This window comes from Geotrypetes seraphini, chromosome 8 (assembly GCF_902459505.1).
Source record: "Geotrypetes seraphini chromosome 8, aGeoSer1.1, whole genome shotgun sequence".
Classification (NCBI taxonomy): Eukaryota; Metazoa; Chordata; class Amphibia; order Gymnophiona; family Dermophiidae; genus Geotrypetes; species Geotrypetes seraphini.
In genome coordinates this window covers 56,590,411-56,604,784 of record NC_047091.1, presented here as the reverse complement: position 1 = coordinate 56,604,784, position 14,374 = coordinate 56,590,411, and the positions used below count along the sequence as shown (strand labels likewise).

Here is a 14,374-nt window from a genome sequence, read left to right as displayed (position 1 = left end):
CCAGAGTTTGCTCTGGAGGACACTCCCATTTCAGATACCAGCCAAGCTTGATGCGTCTATATATTTCTCAAAATCTGCATTCTTTATAAGGACGGTGAAATGAAAGGACAGTTCCACTAAGGTCTTTGCCCTTTATGTCTGTTTGTAATTGCTAACAAAGTTATCCCTATAGTTTAGCTTTTAAAATCACACCAAGAAGAATCAGGGAACTAGATTATAGTGTAAATTTTAGAATTGTATTATTTCCGCATGGAGGGTAGAGGAGCAGCCTAATGGTTAGAGCCACAGGCTGGGAACCAGAAAGGCCAGATTTAAATCCCACAACCATTCCCTGTAGCCATGGGCAAATCTCTAAACCTTCCATTGTTTTGGGATGGTCATAAGCAGTGGTAACATCCCCCCTTAACCTGCCATGGAAACCATTAAACTTGTGGCAGCCCTGATAAGTCATTCACAACTTGGTGCTTGTGTGCAGAGGGAAATATCATACCATGTCAATTTGTCACAGATATTATAACTACAAAGACTTCATACACTAACTGTGGTTGGTTCCTTTTATGGATTGTGATTCTAGCAGTTGAACAGTTGCCGGACATTGTTTACCTGCTTATTTTAAAGCAACAGGTATGGATTTTGAGTATTGGCATCAGAATTTTTTTCTTTGAACATGCCTACAGATTTCTCCACATTTAAAGAAATAGAAAGTAACACCATGTCCTCGGCACCATTATTTGATATGTGTATGGAAAATATGAAGTGTAAATATGGAAATGATTCAATAATACCAAATAAATCAATCTGTGTTCCAAGCACATCCTATTAACTCAATCCCTTCAGTACTGTCTGATCTGGAAAGCGAACACTTTGCCAAGGGAATTTTTTCAGCAGTCAGTCATGACAAAGTTCATGCAAGGACAAATGCTGCGCTATTGCTACATACTAATTTGCAGCTCATATGTGCAGTAGCTAATTTTACAAGCAGAATGTCAGTTAACCAGTATTCAACTAACGAGCACTCTCAACCAACCAGTAAAAACAATTGCTGGAAAAAAAATTGTCTCCCATGCTTCTCAGACAACCTCCGAAGTCTTACTTTCCGTCGATGGGGGAGGGGAGCCCGTTGCCGATCGGGGGGGGGGGGGGGGGGGGCTGCTTGCCGATTGATGCTGGAGGGTCCATCGCTGTTTGGAAAAAACAATGTTGATGCCCTCCTTCACCGGGCCCCCCTGATCATTTTGGGCCCTAGGCACATGCCTACTTGGCCTATTGGTTAATCCTGCCCTGGAGGAAACACCATAAACAGGCTGCTTCTGACCAGCCCTGGCAGGGCCTTTCCTCTGCTATGTCACTTCTGACACAACAGGAAAGGTCCTGCTGGGGCTGCCTGTTTATGATGCTTCCTCTGCTCACTGGCTGCGGCTACTGCTTTGGGTAAGTAAGGGGGGGGAGGTGTCAGGACTGGCTCTGCTGCTTCCCTGTCCAGAGGTAGGAAGGGGGGGGGTTGTCAGAACTGCTTGGGGGCTGGAGGGAGATTTGTGACTACTGCTGATACTTTGGGAGGGATAGCAGATCTGGGGGGGGGGGGGGGGGGTGAGGGGAGTTAGAGTTAGACCAAATGTGGGAGGAGGAGGGATGAAGGGACATTGACACCGGTCCTGCAGAGTGAAGGGCAGGGGAAATGGATAGATGCTGGACCATAAATGGGGGAAGAAGGGGGAGAGAAAGTAGGAGAAAAAGAGGGAGTGAAAGTGACCGAGAAAGAAGGGAAGAACAGATGCTGGACCTAAAAGTGAGGGTGGGGAGATGATAGAGTGAAATTATGTAAATAGCTCCCTAAATTGTAATATTCCTGGAAATGTCCAGTTATCTTTTGTTGTAATCTGCCTAGAACTGCAAGGTACAGGTGGAATAGAAGTCACTAATGTAATGTAATGTAAGGGAGATCAACTATTTGTACAGTAATGCTCAAGCAACCAGAAACTACAGTTATACCAGCATCTACCAATCCACATGGGTGTTGGTTAACTGAGAGTCTATTGTAGATGGGCTATTTCTTGTTATACCAATGCACTGTACAAACTAAGTCATTAGTGTAGGACCTTGTTTCTCAACTTCTGCAAACCAAGTACCCCCTAAGTCTAACAAATATCAATCGAGTACCCCCAACCACTGACCACCCAAGCTCTGCCCCAGACCCTGCCCCCATAATAATAGTACTAACTGTAATGCAATTTTTTCCATTCGTTTTTCATATACACACACAATGTAATTTATTAACAATGCATTTATTTATTTATTCAATTTTCTATACTGTTCTCCCAGGAGAGCTCAGAACGGTTTACATGAGTTTATTCAGGTACTCAAGCATTTTCCCTCTCTAATGTATCTGGGGCAATGGGGGGATTAAGTGACTTGCCCAGGGTCACAAGGAGCAGTGTGGGTTTGAACCCCCAACCTCAGGGTGCTGAGGCTATAGCTTTAATCGCTGCGCCACTCTAGAATTCAAAATGTAACAGAAGTGAGCCAAGTATAGGACAATGAAGCCATTGTGACATCACTGATGAGGCTGGCTCTTAGGCATTGGTGGAATGAAGCATTGTGATGTCACAATACCAGCTCTGGTTATCAGAGGCTGAAACTCTTCACACTGTTTATTTATTCAGTTTTCTATACTGTTCTCCCAGGGAAGCTCAGAACGGTTTATATGAGTTTATTCAGGTGCTCAAGCATTTTTCCATGTTTGTCCTGGTGGGTTCACAGTCTATCTAATGTACCTGGGGCAATGGGGGGGGGGATTAAGTGACTTGCCCAGGGTCACAAGGAGCAGTGTGGGTTTAAACCCACAACCTCAGGGTGCTGAGGCTCTAGCTTTAACCACTGCGCCACACTCTCCCCTTTAATGGTAGCCACAAAATGAAACTACACAAAGCACACTGTACGCAAAGAACATTTTAATTATCATGTATCTGGTTTTTTTCAGAGGCCCAAGCAGATAAAATATGCAATGTCACCTCAGTAACTGCTACAGAAAAATAGACAAATATAATGCAAAATATACCCCCCCCCCCATTTTACAACGCCGCATGGCAAATACTCTGACGTCCCTTAATTCTTCATGTACATCGTAGCAATTACCACAGCAGCAGCTATTATTTATTTAAAATAGTATACAAGTTAAACATATCATATTATATAGACAAGACAATAAGACAATACATAAAAACAAATAAAAAAATATAATGCGATCATCATATAGTACTATGTTCTTCTTTCTGAGTTCTTCTATATTTCATATATGCTGCCTATTTTGTCTTTATTCCTTCAGACACTTGTTTGGTGAACCATACATCTTTCCTTTTCCTCTTGCTTTTGTTTGCTTTCCTTATATCAGTGATTCCCAAACCTGTCCTGGGGGACCCCCAGCCAGTCAGGTTTTCAAGATATCCCTAATGAATATGCATGAGAGAGATTTGCATACCTGTCACTTCCATTATTATGCAAATCTCTCTCATGCATATTCATTAGGGATACCTTGAAAACCTGACTGGCTGGGGGTCCCCCAGGACAGGTTTGGAAACCACTACATTATATAAAGATCCATTGCTATTTTTATTGCTCCTTTCAGCTTAAACTACTGATATTACACTTCTCTTATATCCTCCCATTTTGCTAGCTCTTTCTTCAAGTGCTCCTTCATTTTACTAAAGTCAGCATATTTGAAAACCTTGAGTTTTATCATGTCTATACCCCCTTAACTCCTATATTGAACCATATGGTACAATGATCTCTACTGTCCAAGGGGGCACCCACCCAGACATTTGCCACATTTGTGAGTCAAATAACAACCTTACCTAGAAAATGGCTGTACCACATAATGCCAATATACGGAAATGTCTGCTGCAAAAACAGAACAAGTCAGACTTCTACAAATCTCTACAAAGAGACTATACACTGGCAAAAAACCTCAAAGAAACTATGCTAGAAGAATATCATATTTTTATCACACGTACAAACAATACAGGCCCCTATGGATACTTCTCTGGTTGCCACCAGGCCCTCTTTGAACCTTCCTGGACTTCTAGGTTTTTGGGCAGCTTCTGGTACCATTACCAGTCTCTCTGCTGGTCACCACAAGTCCACCCCAGTCCCTCCGCTGGTTACTCATCAGTCCCAATAGCCTAGGACCTCAAACTCTTCTAGTTGCTTGGGAGGCCACCTCTGGTCCCCTAATTCCCAGCCTTTTGGGTCCCCACGGGTCTTGGACACTTTTCACTGGTGGTCAAGCTTTAGTACTCTCCAGTCACTCCAAGCTTTACTGAGCCCTCCAGCTACTCCCTCTTCCAGACCTACTCCCAGTTGCTTGTCGTCTTCTCCCAGACATACGCCGACTCTCCCAGTCTTCTCCCAGACACTTGCTTGAAGACTCTCCCTGAGAACTCGATCCAGTCACTCAGTATTCACTCCCTGAGTACTCTTCCAATCTCTCAGACACTCTCTGTCAGGACTCTTGCAGTCACTCACACCAGGTCCTCTGCTGGTTGTCAAGCTTGAGCCCTTGCTTGTCACTCCAAGCTCTACTGGACAGGCAGGTCCATCAAGCTTACCGAGGATTAGGCCAAAGCCAGCATTCCTCCCTACAGGGGTTGCCCAGCTCCTGAAGGAACTCCTGTTTTCCCCAGCTCGCTGCTGAGGAGCTGTTCTTTATAGCATCCTTTTCCACTCAGGGTGAGTGGACAGCTCCCAGGTTCCTTTGCAGCTGCTTATATGGAAATGAGCTCTTTTTCATTGCTCAGACTCTTTATGCTGGCTTAACAAAAAGACAATATACAAGCCCAGAGCAGTAACGCCAAACCATGCCAAGCCCTCGGGCCATAACAGGACCAATGGAAAACCTTCAGCCCCCACAGCCAGACCCCAGGTGTGTTTAAAATTTATTTATTTTTGACTGCACTAGGGATTTATTGATTCCTCCAAAGACCCTAACTTCACTCCACTCGGACAAACCACAGGCTCCTGCTGAACACACTCGCTGGGATTCAGTGCTTGGAGAGAATCCACCTAAAGGCTTTTTTTCCTTTTGTTTTAATTTAATTGGTTACACAGGCTCAGAGTTCTGCCAGCTCAACCAATCAAATAAAAACAAAACGCCTTTGGGTATTCTGTCCAGGCTCTGAATCCTCAAAGCTCCTGTGCTGAAGGATGGCAGGATGCTACAGAGAAGGAGCCTGAATGCTGTGCTGGCCTCTGATTGCTCAACCAACAGCCATGAGTGGATTTGAGAATTCCCTGGCAGCCTGAACAGAGCTGGAAGTGAACAGCGTAGCGGAGAGCTGCAGCCACAGTCAGGGCCTTCACTGAATCCCCTGAAGTAGGGATACCAGATGTCTAGGAAAACCCAGGCATTTCCTCTTTTTAGAGGACTGTCTGGGTACCTGGAGGGATTTCTAGAATCCAGCAGTTTGTCCAGGTTTTAGAAGGCCTTGAGCTCAGGGTCATGTCTAGAGGGCCTTTGTGCATGCGTGGACTTTGACATGATGGCATGACATCATCATGTTGACAGCCATGCATGCGCGGATGCCCTCCAGACGTAACTCAGAGTTTGAGGAAGGAGACACGAGGTTCATGTGGGGGCAGGGTTGGAGGCAGAATAGGGTGGGGTTCGGGGCAGAACAGGGTGGGCCTGGTAACCCTACAGTGGAGGGATTAAGTTATGATTCTCCCACACTCCCCCAGTGGTCACTGACCCCATCCCACCCCACAAAGATCTGAATGAAACAGTACAAACCTGTCTCTAGAACAGAAGCACCTGATATGGGAAATCCTAGTAGAGCAACACACAGGTATCTTAAGTAGCTTGGTGGGTGGGCTAATGAACCATAGAGGAGGACCCAGGCCCATAAGCCACTCTAACCACTATATTTATGGTGGAAAGTACGAGACCACCAAAACCATACTACACTCAGAATTGTGGAAACAAATTTGGGTGTATACCCAATTTGTACATGCAATTGTGTTGAGTGATGAACCAATAATTGGATGCTATCAATTATTGGCATTAATTGGTAACAATTTGCATTTGTGTGTGCATCTTGCTAAGCGTTATTGTATAATTTTTTTGCGCACCTGAAAAAGGGGCCATAGACATGGAATGGCCATGGATGGGTCAGGGGCATTAAAGATGCAGACACTATTACAGAATTAGGGGGATCCATACCTAATTTAGACCCTCTTAGGTTCCAACTACTGGAGCTGCCATTGAAGCTCACTCCAGCCTATCCAAACCATCTCATTTGCGGGCTTCAGACAGTGAAAGTCTGCCCATTCATATTCTAATTAGAGATCCTCTGTGTTCATCTCACACTTTTTTGAATTCTGTCACTGTTTTCTTCTCCATCCCTTGAGAGGGCATTCCAATTCTGGACTAGTTTTCTGGGTAGGTGGAAAATAAGGCCCATATTCTATAAACAGCACTGATAGGCGTCCTACTGGTGCCTAACTTAAGCAGCAAAGCCAATTAAAATCCTCAAAATAGTTTAAAACAAAAAAATGTAGGGGCCTAGAAGCTCCTAGAAACCAGGCATCTATATCACATTTACAATGGCACCTAAGGATACCTAAGGTCAAAAAAGGTATGGATAACACCAGAAATGACCTTAGGCCAGACATGGGTAACTCCGGTCCTCGAGGGCCGGAATCCAATCGGGTTTTCAGGATTTCTCCGATGAATATGCATGAGATCTATTTGCATGCACTGCTTTCAATGCATATTCATTGGGGAAATCCTGAAAACCCGATTGATTCCGGCCCTCGAGGCCCGGAGTTGCCCATGTCTGCCCTAGGCATACTTAGGCACCGCCTTAGAAGTGATTCATGTCAAACATAGGTGCCAGAAATGTAGGCCTCGAAAACACTGGCCTACATTTCCAGGGCCTATGTTTGAGGTAGTTGTGATTCCACAAACGGTGCCATTGCATGTTAGGCTGCCGCTAATCAGTGGCGTACCTAGGGTATGTGGCACCCGGGGCCCATCATTTTTTGACACCCCCCATGTAAAAAATATTTTTTGTAATAACCATGAAACGGTATAAATGGTCAGAATAGAAACAGGGAGTGAAAATATTCTTTTATTGAACCTCATATATGTAACCATTATTCCACACATAACATAACAAATTATGTCTGAATTGTCATGACATGAGAAGTACATATGGAGTAGTTGCAGGTGATGCTTGGGACAGTTCTGATTGTGTTAGTTCGGTTTTATGTGTTTTTTGAATAGAAGGGTTTTTATTTCTTTTTTGAAGGTTTTGTAGTCTGTGGTTGAGGTCAATAGGTTGTAGAGTTGGGGGTCGAGTGTTAGGAGGTTGTCGAACAGTTTTTTTTCTTTTGATGATTTTGATTAGAGGGTGTGTGAGTTCTCCTATGTCTGGTTAAGGTGGATTGAATTATTTAACTGAAGAAATTAGTTACCCCCCCATTCCACACACATTAATTCTCTTCCATTTTTGTTCCCATTATAAAAAACACTGATAAGTTCCCAGAAAAAAAATACATTAAAATAAGAAGTAAAACCAAAGGCCCCTACAGATGAGAACATAACATAAGAATAGCCTAACTGGGTCAGACCAATGGTCCATCATGCCCAGTAGCCCATTCTCATGGTAGCTAATCCAGGTCACTAGTACCTGGTCAAAACCCAAAGAGTAGCAACATTCCATGCTACCGATCCAGGGCAAGCAGACACTTCCCCATGTCTTAATAACAGACTATGGACTTTTCCTTCAAGAATTTGTCCAAATCTTTCTTAAAACCAGCTAAGCTATCTGCTTTTACCATAACTTCTGGCCACTTCATTTTTAAGCTTATATTTTTCCTTCTAAACAGAGACCTTGCTAGATGTCAAATACAGCACAAGGGAACTTCACACGGACTTAGCTGTGCAGGAAATGTGAATCTCCTCATACACCCACCTATAGTGCAAAAATGTGCAAAGGTCTGATTTTTTCTTTCGATCACTACATAGCATAATGCCACACAAGCAGCACTGTTACAAAAGGTCAATGCTAAGATTAACAAAGTTTCCTTCCTTGGACCACAAGGAGATACTGACAAACCACTGGAAGAGATCCCAAAACAATTACCTAGGCACAATACCCAAACACCCACTCAGTGTGTGAACCAGATGAGTGGAGTGGACTAACTGGGGGGTGGAAATGGACCCGGAGTTTGCTCAGGAGAATTTCCCAGACCACCTCTTCCTCTCTACACATTGACACACTGCCGCCACCACCACCACTAGGAACACCTCACCGGGTAGGCCAGCAATGCTTATAAACTTTATAAAACACATTATTATATTTTTTTATAAAGCACATATTTTAAATGAACTCTCTGACATCCTCAGCTTTTTCATTCACAAAAATAGAAGGAAGAAAAGTTCCCATTTCCTGCTGTCTCATGTCCCCGGCCTATACAATATTTTTCTTCTGCAGACCCTTCAAAAGTCTGACCAAATCCTCGTTTCACTTGCATTATAAAGTACTAAGGATGTCATCTCTCCCCAATCCCAGGTCCTAAAGTCTGAGACAGTAGCACAAACTGCCCGATTCAGGAAGAAAAATTTCTTTTTTTTTTTTTTTTTAATTTTTTATTCATTTTTGCATCTTACAACAAGTGAATTAAACATAATATAAACAATTTCCACATATCACTTGTATTTACAATCAAACATTCTTATATGATAAATGAAATACCCCCCTTTTTATTATCAATCCTATTTCAAATGATATACATTCCCCAACCCACCCCCACATATATACTACCCATGTGCTATGATATCTGATCATTAGAATAAATAGTCAATGGTCCCCATATTTTTTAAAATTATGAATATTTCCTTGTAACGCTATCATCTTTTCCATCTTATATATGTGACAAACTGAATTCCACCAAAATGTATAGTTTAATTTAGTATAATCTTTCCAATTTTGAGTAATTTGTTGCATGGCGACCCCTGTCAATATTAATAATAACTTGTTGTTATTTGCAGAAATCGGGCTCTGAGTTCTCATTGCTGTACCAAATAATATAGTGTCATACGAGAGTCCTACATGGTTCTCTAATAATTTATTAATTTGGGGCCAAATTAGTTTCCAAAAAGCATTTACACAGGGACAAAAATAAATTAAATGATCTTACGTCCCAACTTCTAATCTACAATGCCAGCATCTATTAGATCTAGTACTATCTAACTTCTGTAAACGTGTAGGGGTCCAAAAAATTATATGTAAAAAAACATCCACGTTTGACTCATAGATGCTGACCTTGTAGACCTTAATCTCCAGGACCAAAATCATGGCCATTGAGATGCAGAAATTGTCTGTCCAATCTCAATACTCCAAATATCCCTAAGTCCAGTTTTCTTTTTTTTATTTAAAAATCCATATAATAATTTATACCATTTTGCGGCTTGGTGTCCCAAAAAATCCGCCTGAAAGCAGAGGATCTGCAAGCTATATTGAGTGTTAAGACCCTTCCATTCAGGGAAGAAAATTTCAATTCAGCCTATTTAATTGGTTTTTTGATTCGATTTTCCTGCCCAGTTGGGTGATTTTTTTCAAAAATCTTGGTGGGTTTTATAGCTTATTCACCCCTTTGGCTTCTCCTAACCACACTGGCGCTGTGGTATAAATAAAATAAAGAAACAAAAAGGACTTTTCCTCTCTCTGTTAAATCCTAGCTCACGTTTGCGGTCTAACACCAGCTCTGGCAGGATACACATTTCAAATCTGACATATTGTAATCACAAAACAGAAAATAAAATTAATTTTTCTACCTTTTGTTGTCTGGTTATTTTTTTAATCTTGTTGGTCCCAGGCTCTGGTTGTCTTCTGATAACTTGCTTGCCAGGGTCTCCTTTCTTCATGCTAACCATCCATCTGCCATCTCTGTCCTCCCTTTCCATTTCCCTTCCCTCCCCAGGAAGTCTGGTATCTTTCCTTTTTTTCATCTCCCTCCACAGATCCACCTTTTCTTAACTACCATTTAATCCGGCATCTCTCCCTCCTTCTCCACCATCCCAGGGCCCACCATCTCTCCCTTTCTTTTCCCAATTACCCTCCTATCCAGTACCTCTATCCCTCCTCCACACCATCCCTTGTGTCCAATTTCTCTCCCTTTCTGTTCCTTCCCTCCCTAAATCCCATGGTCCATCATCTCTCTCCCTCTCCTCTACTTTCAGACCCATTATTTCTTCCCCCCCAAAGTCTGGCATATGCACGTCTCTTTGAACACCCCCTTCCCTCTGTGTAATTCTATACCAGGGTCCCCCCAAAGGCCTGTCCCTCCCCCTTGAAGGCCTGTCCCCCCCTGAAGGCCTGCACCCACCCCCCTTGTAAGCCTTTCCCCCCCTTGAAGGCCTGTCCCACCCCCTGTAGGCCTGTCCCACCCTTAAAGGCCTGCCTGCCTGTCCCCCCTTGAAGGCCTGCCTGCCTGTCCCCCCCGAAAGCCTGTCTCCCCCCATGAAGGCTGGTCCCCCCCCTTTAAGACCTGCATCTCCCCCTGAAGGCCTGTCCCCCCCTTGAAGGCTTGCACCCCCCTTGAAGGCCTGCACCCCCCTGAAGGCCTGCACCCCCTGAAGGCCTGTCCCCCCCCTTGAAGGCCTGTCCCCTCCTTGTAGGCCTGTCCCCCTTAAAGGCATGCCTGCCTGTTCTCCCCTTGAAGGCCTGCCTGCCTGTCCCTCCCCCGAAAGCCTGTCTCCCCCCATGAAGGTTTGTCCCCCCCTTTAAGGCCTGCATCTCCCCCTGAAGGCCTGTCCCCCCCTTGAATGCCTGTACCCCCCTTGAAGGCCTGCACCTCCCCGAAGGCCAGCACCCCCTTGAAGGCCTGTCCCCCCCCTTGAAGGCCTGTCCCACCCCCTTTTAGGCCTGTCCCCCCCCTTAAAGGCCTGCCTGCCTGTCCCCCCCTTGAAGGCCAGCCTGCCTGTCCCTCCCCCCACAAAGGCCTGCATCTCCCCCTGAAGGCCTGTACCCCCCCTTGAAGGCCTGCACCCCCCTTGAAGGCCTGCACCCCCCCTAAGGCCTGTCCCCCCCTTGAAGGCCTGTCCCCCCCTTGAAGGCCTGTCTCACCCCCTTGTAGGCCTGTCCCCCCCCCTTAAAGACCTGCCTGCCTGTCCCCCCCTTGAAGGCCTTCCTGCCTGTCCCCCCCGAAAGCCTATCTCCCCTCATGAAGGCTTGTCCCCCCCTTTAAGGCCTGCATCTCCCCCTGAAAGCCTGTCCGCCCCCTTGAAGGCCTGCACCCCCCTTGAAGGCCTGCACCCCCCCTGAAGGCCTACACCCCCCCAAAGGCCTGCACCCCCCCAAAGGCCTGCACCCCCTTGAAGGCCTGTCCCACCCCCTTGTAGGCCTGTCCCCCCCTTGAAGGCCTGCCTGCCTGTCCCCCCCCAAAAGCCTGCCTCCCCCCCTTTAAGGCCTGCATCTCTCCCTGAAGGCCTGCCTGCCCGCCCCACCCCGAAGGACCGCTCGTCCCCCCCTCTCACCCCCCCACCCCCCACCCTGACGTCCGATTCTTCCCCTCTGGCCTCCCCGCACCATTTAGAGTAGAAGCAGCCTGCACCAAGATCGTGATGTCAGCGATCTTGAGCTGCTTGTGCTGTCCTCCGCCGCGGACCCGCCCCCCTCCTCTGACATCAGTGGAGGGGGCGGGACCGTGGCGGAGGACATCACGAAGCAATGCAAGATCGCTGACATCGCGATCTTGCTACAGGCTGCTTCTACTCTAAATGGTGCGGGGAGGCCAGAGGGGAAGAACCAGACGTCGGTGGGGGGGGGGAACGGACGCCGGAGCACCCGCTCAGGGTTTGCACCCGGGGCGTACCGCTCCCCCCTTAGTACGCCCCTGCCGCTAATGCCGGTGCTGTTTGTAGAATCTGGCCGTAAATGTCAAATTAAATTGAACTTAAACCCCCCACCAGATCCAATGCCACAATTATTAATATAATTTAAATAATGTCTGGACCATCATACAAGAAGCAAATCTTCAGCCATCAATTGCTTTAGGGTTTTTAAAAAAAAATTAATTATATTTGTTACATCACATAACAATATCAGGGAAATACAAAGTATATATAAAAAGGAAAAAGGAAAAATACCATTTAAATTATAGTCCACATTATTAGGGCTTAATTGTTCCTCAAAGACCCGAATAGGAAAACATCCCAAAGAAATGATTTATTTTCAACAAACAGTCAAAAATCTATCTAAAGTCACTTATCATCAACCTCTACAATGATATCTAAAACATTTTCTAATAATTGTTTTAGTTTTTAATCATCATACAATACAAAAATCTTTTTCTCCTCATTTTCAAAATTTTCCCCCTCTTCTACAAAACTGCACTAGCGGTTTTTCGCGTAGGGAACCGCGATGAATGGCCCATGCTGCTCCCGATGCTCATAGGAATTCAATGAGCGTCGGGAGCAGTGCAGGCCATTCAGTACAGCTCCCTACGCTAAAAACCACTAGCGAGGTTTCGTAGAAGAGGGGGTTAGTGCACAATAAATTAATGAATGAATACAACAATTAGTAGAAGCAATACTTAGCTCAGAAATCAATTGCTAGAGTGTTTGGGGAGGCAGTTTGTTGATGCTTTTATAAAATGTGGCATATTTCTATGTGTCAAATACGTATTCAAGTCTGGGGAAAAAATAATAGCACATATCCTGCACGCTTATATGACTCCCATAAAAATGTAGGCTTCTTAAATAACAAACATATATACAGTATATATAATACTAAAAATACTTTGGCGTGGATTCTGTATAGGACGCCCGGAGAGAGTGGAAGCCAGAAAGCCTTGAGCATGTGTAGATGCTCAAGGCTCCACAGCAGCCCAGCAGAGATCAGCAGCAGGCTTGGCATGTCCTGTGGGTTGGTGCTGCGTGCCGGTGTCCTGTCTGCTGGAAGTAAGGGTTTGGGCCGCAAGTAGGGGTGGGGGGGGGGGCGAAGCTGATTTTCGGGTAGGAATAAGTCAGCTGACATAAGCGTTCAGAGCCTCTCTTGCTGCCCAGTGTGCTGCGGCACACAGTTTGCGATAATTGCTCTAGCCTCATCTTACCCTTTCATACTATTTTCTGATCTCAAACATTTTCTGGGTTAGTAAATTTAAAACAAAACAAAACCCTGTAGTATCTTTGGGGAAACATGATATAAAATCTTACGAATGGTTGAGAGGATATTAAAGTGTGCTCTTTCCTGCATTGGTAACTAATGCAGTTGTTTCAGCACTGGAGTTATATGAGACATTCTTTTCTATTTCTCTCCTAATTCTCTCATGTGTTATCAAAGAGTGTTGCACACATACAGTAGTGCCTCATCCCCCTTTCTCAGAGACATCAATACCTTCATCAATATAGGGGGGGAGCAATATTCTTTTTAAAATGCACTAAACATCCAGCATCTGAATTTTATTCAGAGTAGCTATAAACTACATATGAGTAAGTAGGGAAAACATGCAGAATATGGTATTCTTTTCAATTTCTCTGCGAGTGTTTATATATAGGCTTAAAATGTTTATTTGCAATGCCCTAGGCTCATAAAATTGCATAAAATCAAGTTTATGCTTTGAGCGGGGAGACATGGGAAAGAAAATTAAGACTGTGGGGATGGGGAGGGGATGAGGATGAAAACTGAAGGGACAGGGATGAAAAATGCTCTTTACTGCGGGGATGGAGATGAAAATGTGGGGATGGGGATAAAAAATGCACTTCACTGCGGGGATGAGGAGGGGACAGGGATGAAAATGCAGGGACGGGGATGAAATTTTATCCCTGCATCACTCTCTTGTACAAAGCAAAGTCATGCAATCTATGCAGTAAAGCAAGAAGAGTCCTGCAGCAAATTCATCATCATTTCCCAGCTCCAATGGTTCCTTTTAACGAGGGAGAAAAGATAACTTATAGATCTGCGGAATGCTTACAAAGCTGCTAAGTGCTGGGCTAATGTCAATGTCCTTGGGATGTACGTCTGATTTGAGAGTAAAGTTCTGCAGAATGGAAACAAGGAACAAAAAAAGCTCCATGCGGGCGAGGCCCTCTCCCAAACATATGTGCTTCCCTATAGATGAAAAGAACAGAGAAAATGCTTGTTTGATTATATTTAAGACAGTGCTACAATTTTGCACAGTTTGGATGTTAGTTTTGCAAAACTTTGTCCAGGCACAAAGCTTGTTTTACACTTAGGGGATCTTTTACTAGGGCCCGCTAGCTGATTTAGCATGCGCTAAATGCTAATGCATCCATAGAATATAATGGGTGCATTAGCATTTAGCACATGCTAAATCAGCTAGTGCACCTTAGTAAAAGACCCCCTTAGACTCC

General features: G+C 44.7%; 1 protein-coding gene across 5 annotated transcripts in view; it reads right to left on the bottom strand.

The window, feature by feature from the left end:
- Positions 1–12,477: 12,477 nt before the first annotated feature.
- The window catches only part of LOC117366199 (cytochrome P450 2A4-like), a 54,947-nt gene continuing 53,050 nt past the window's right edge, over positions 12,478–14,374 (bottom strand). For all 5 annotated transcript variants that reach the window (XM_033957409.1, XM_033957410.1, XM_033957407.1 and 2 more), the window contains one exon: positions 12,478–14,111. In XM_033957409.1, coding sequence (XP_033813300.1) covers positions 13,930–14,111 — 182 coding nt within the window. In that variant the 3' untranslated portion in view covers positions 12,478–13,929. The remainder of the gene's footprint in view (positions 14,112–14,374) is intronic.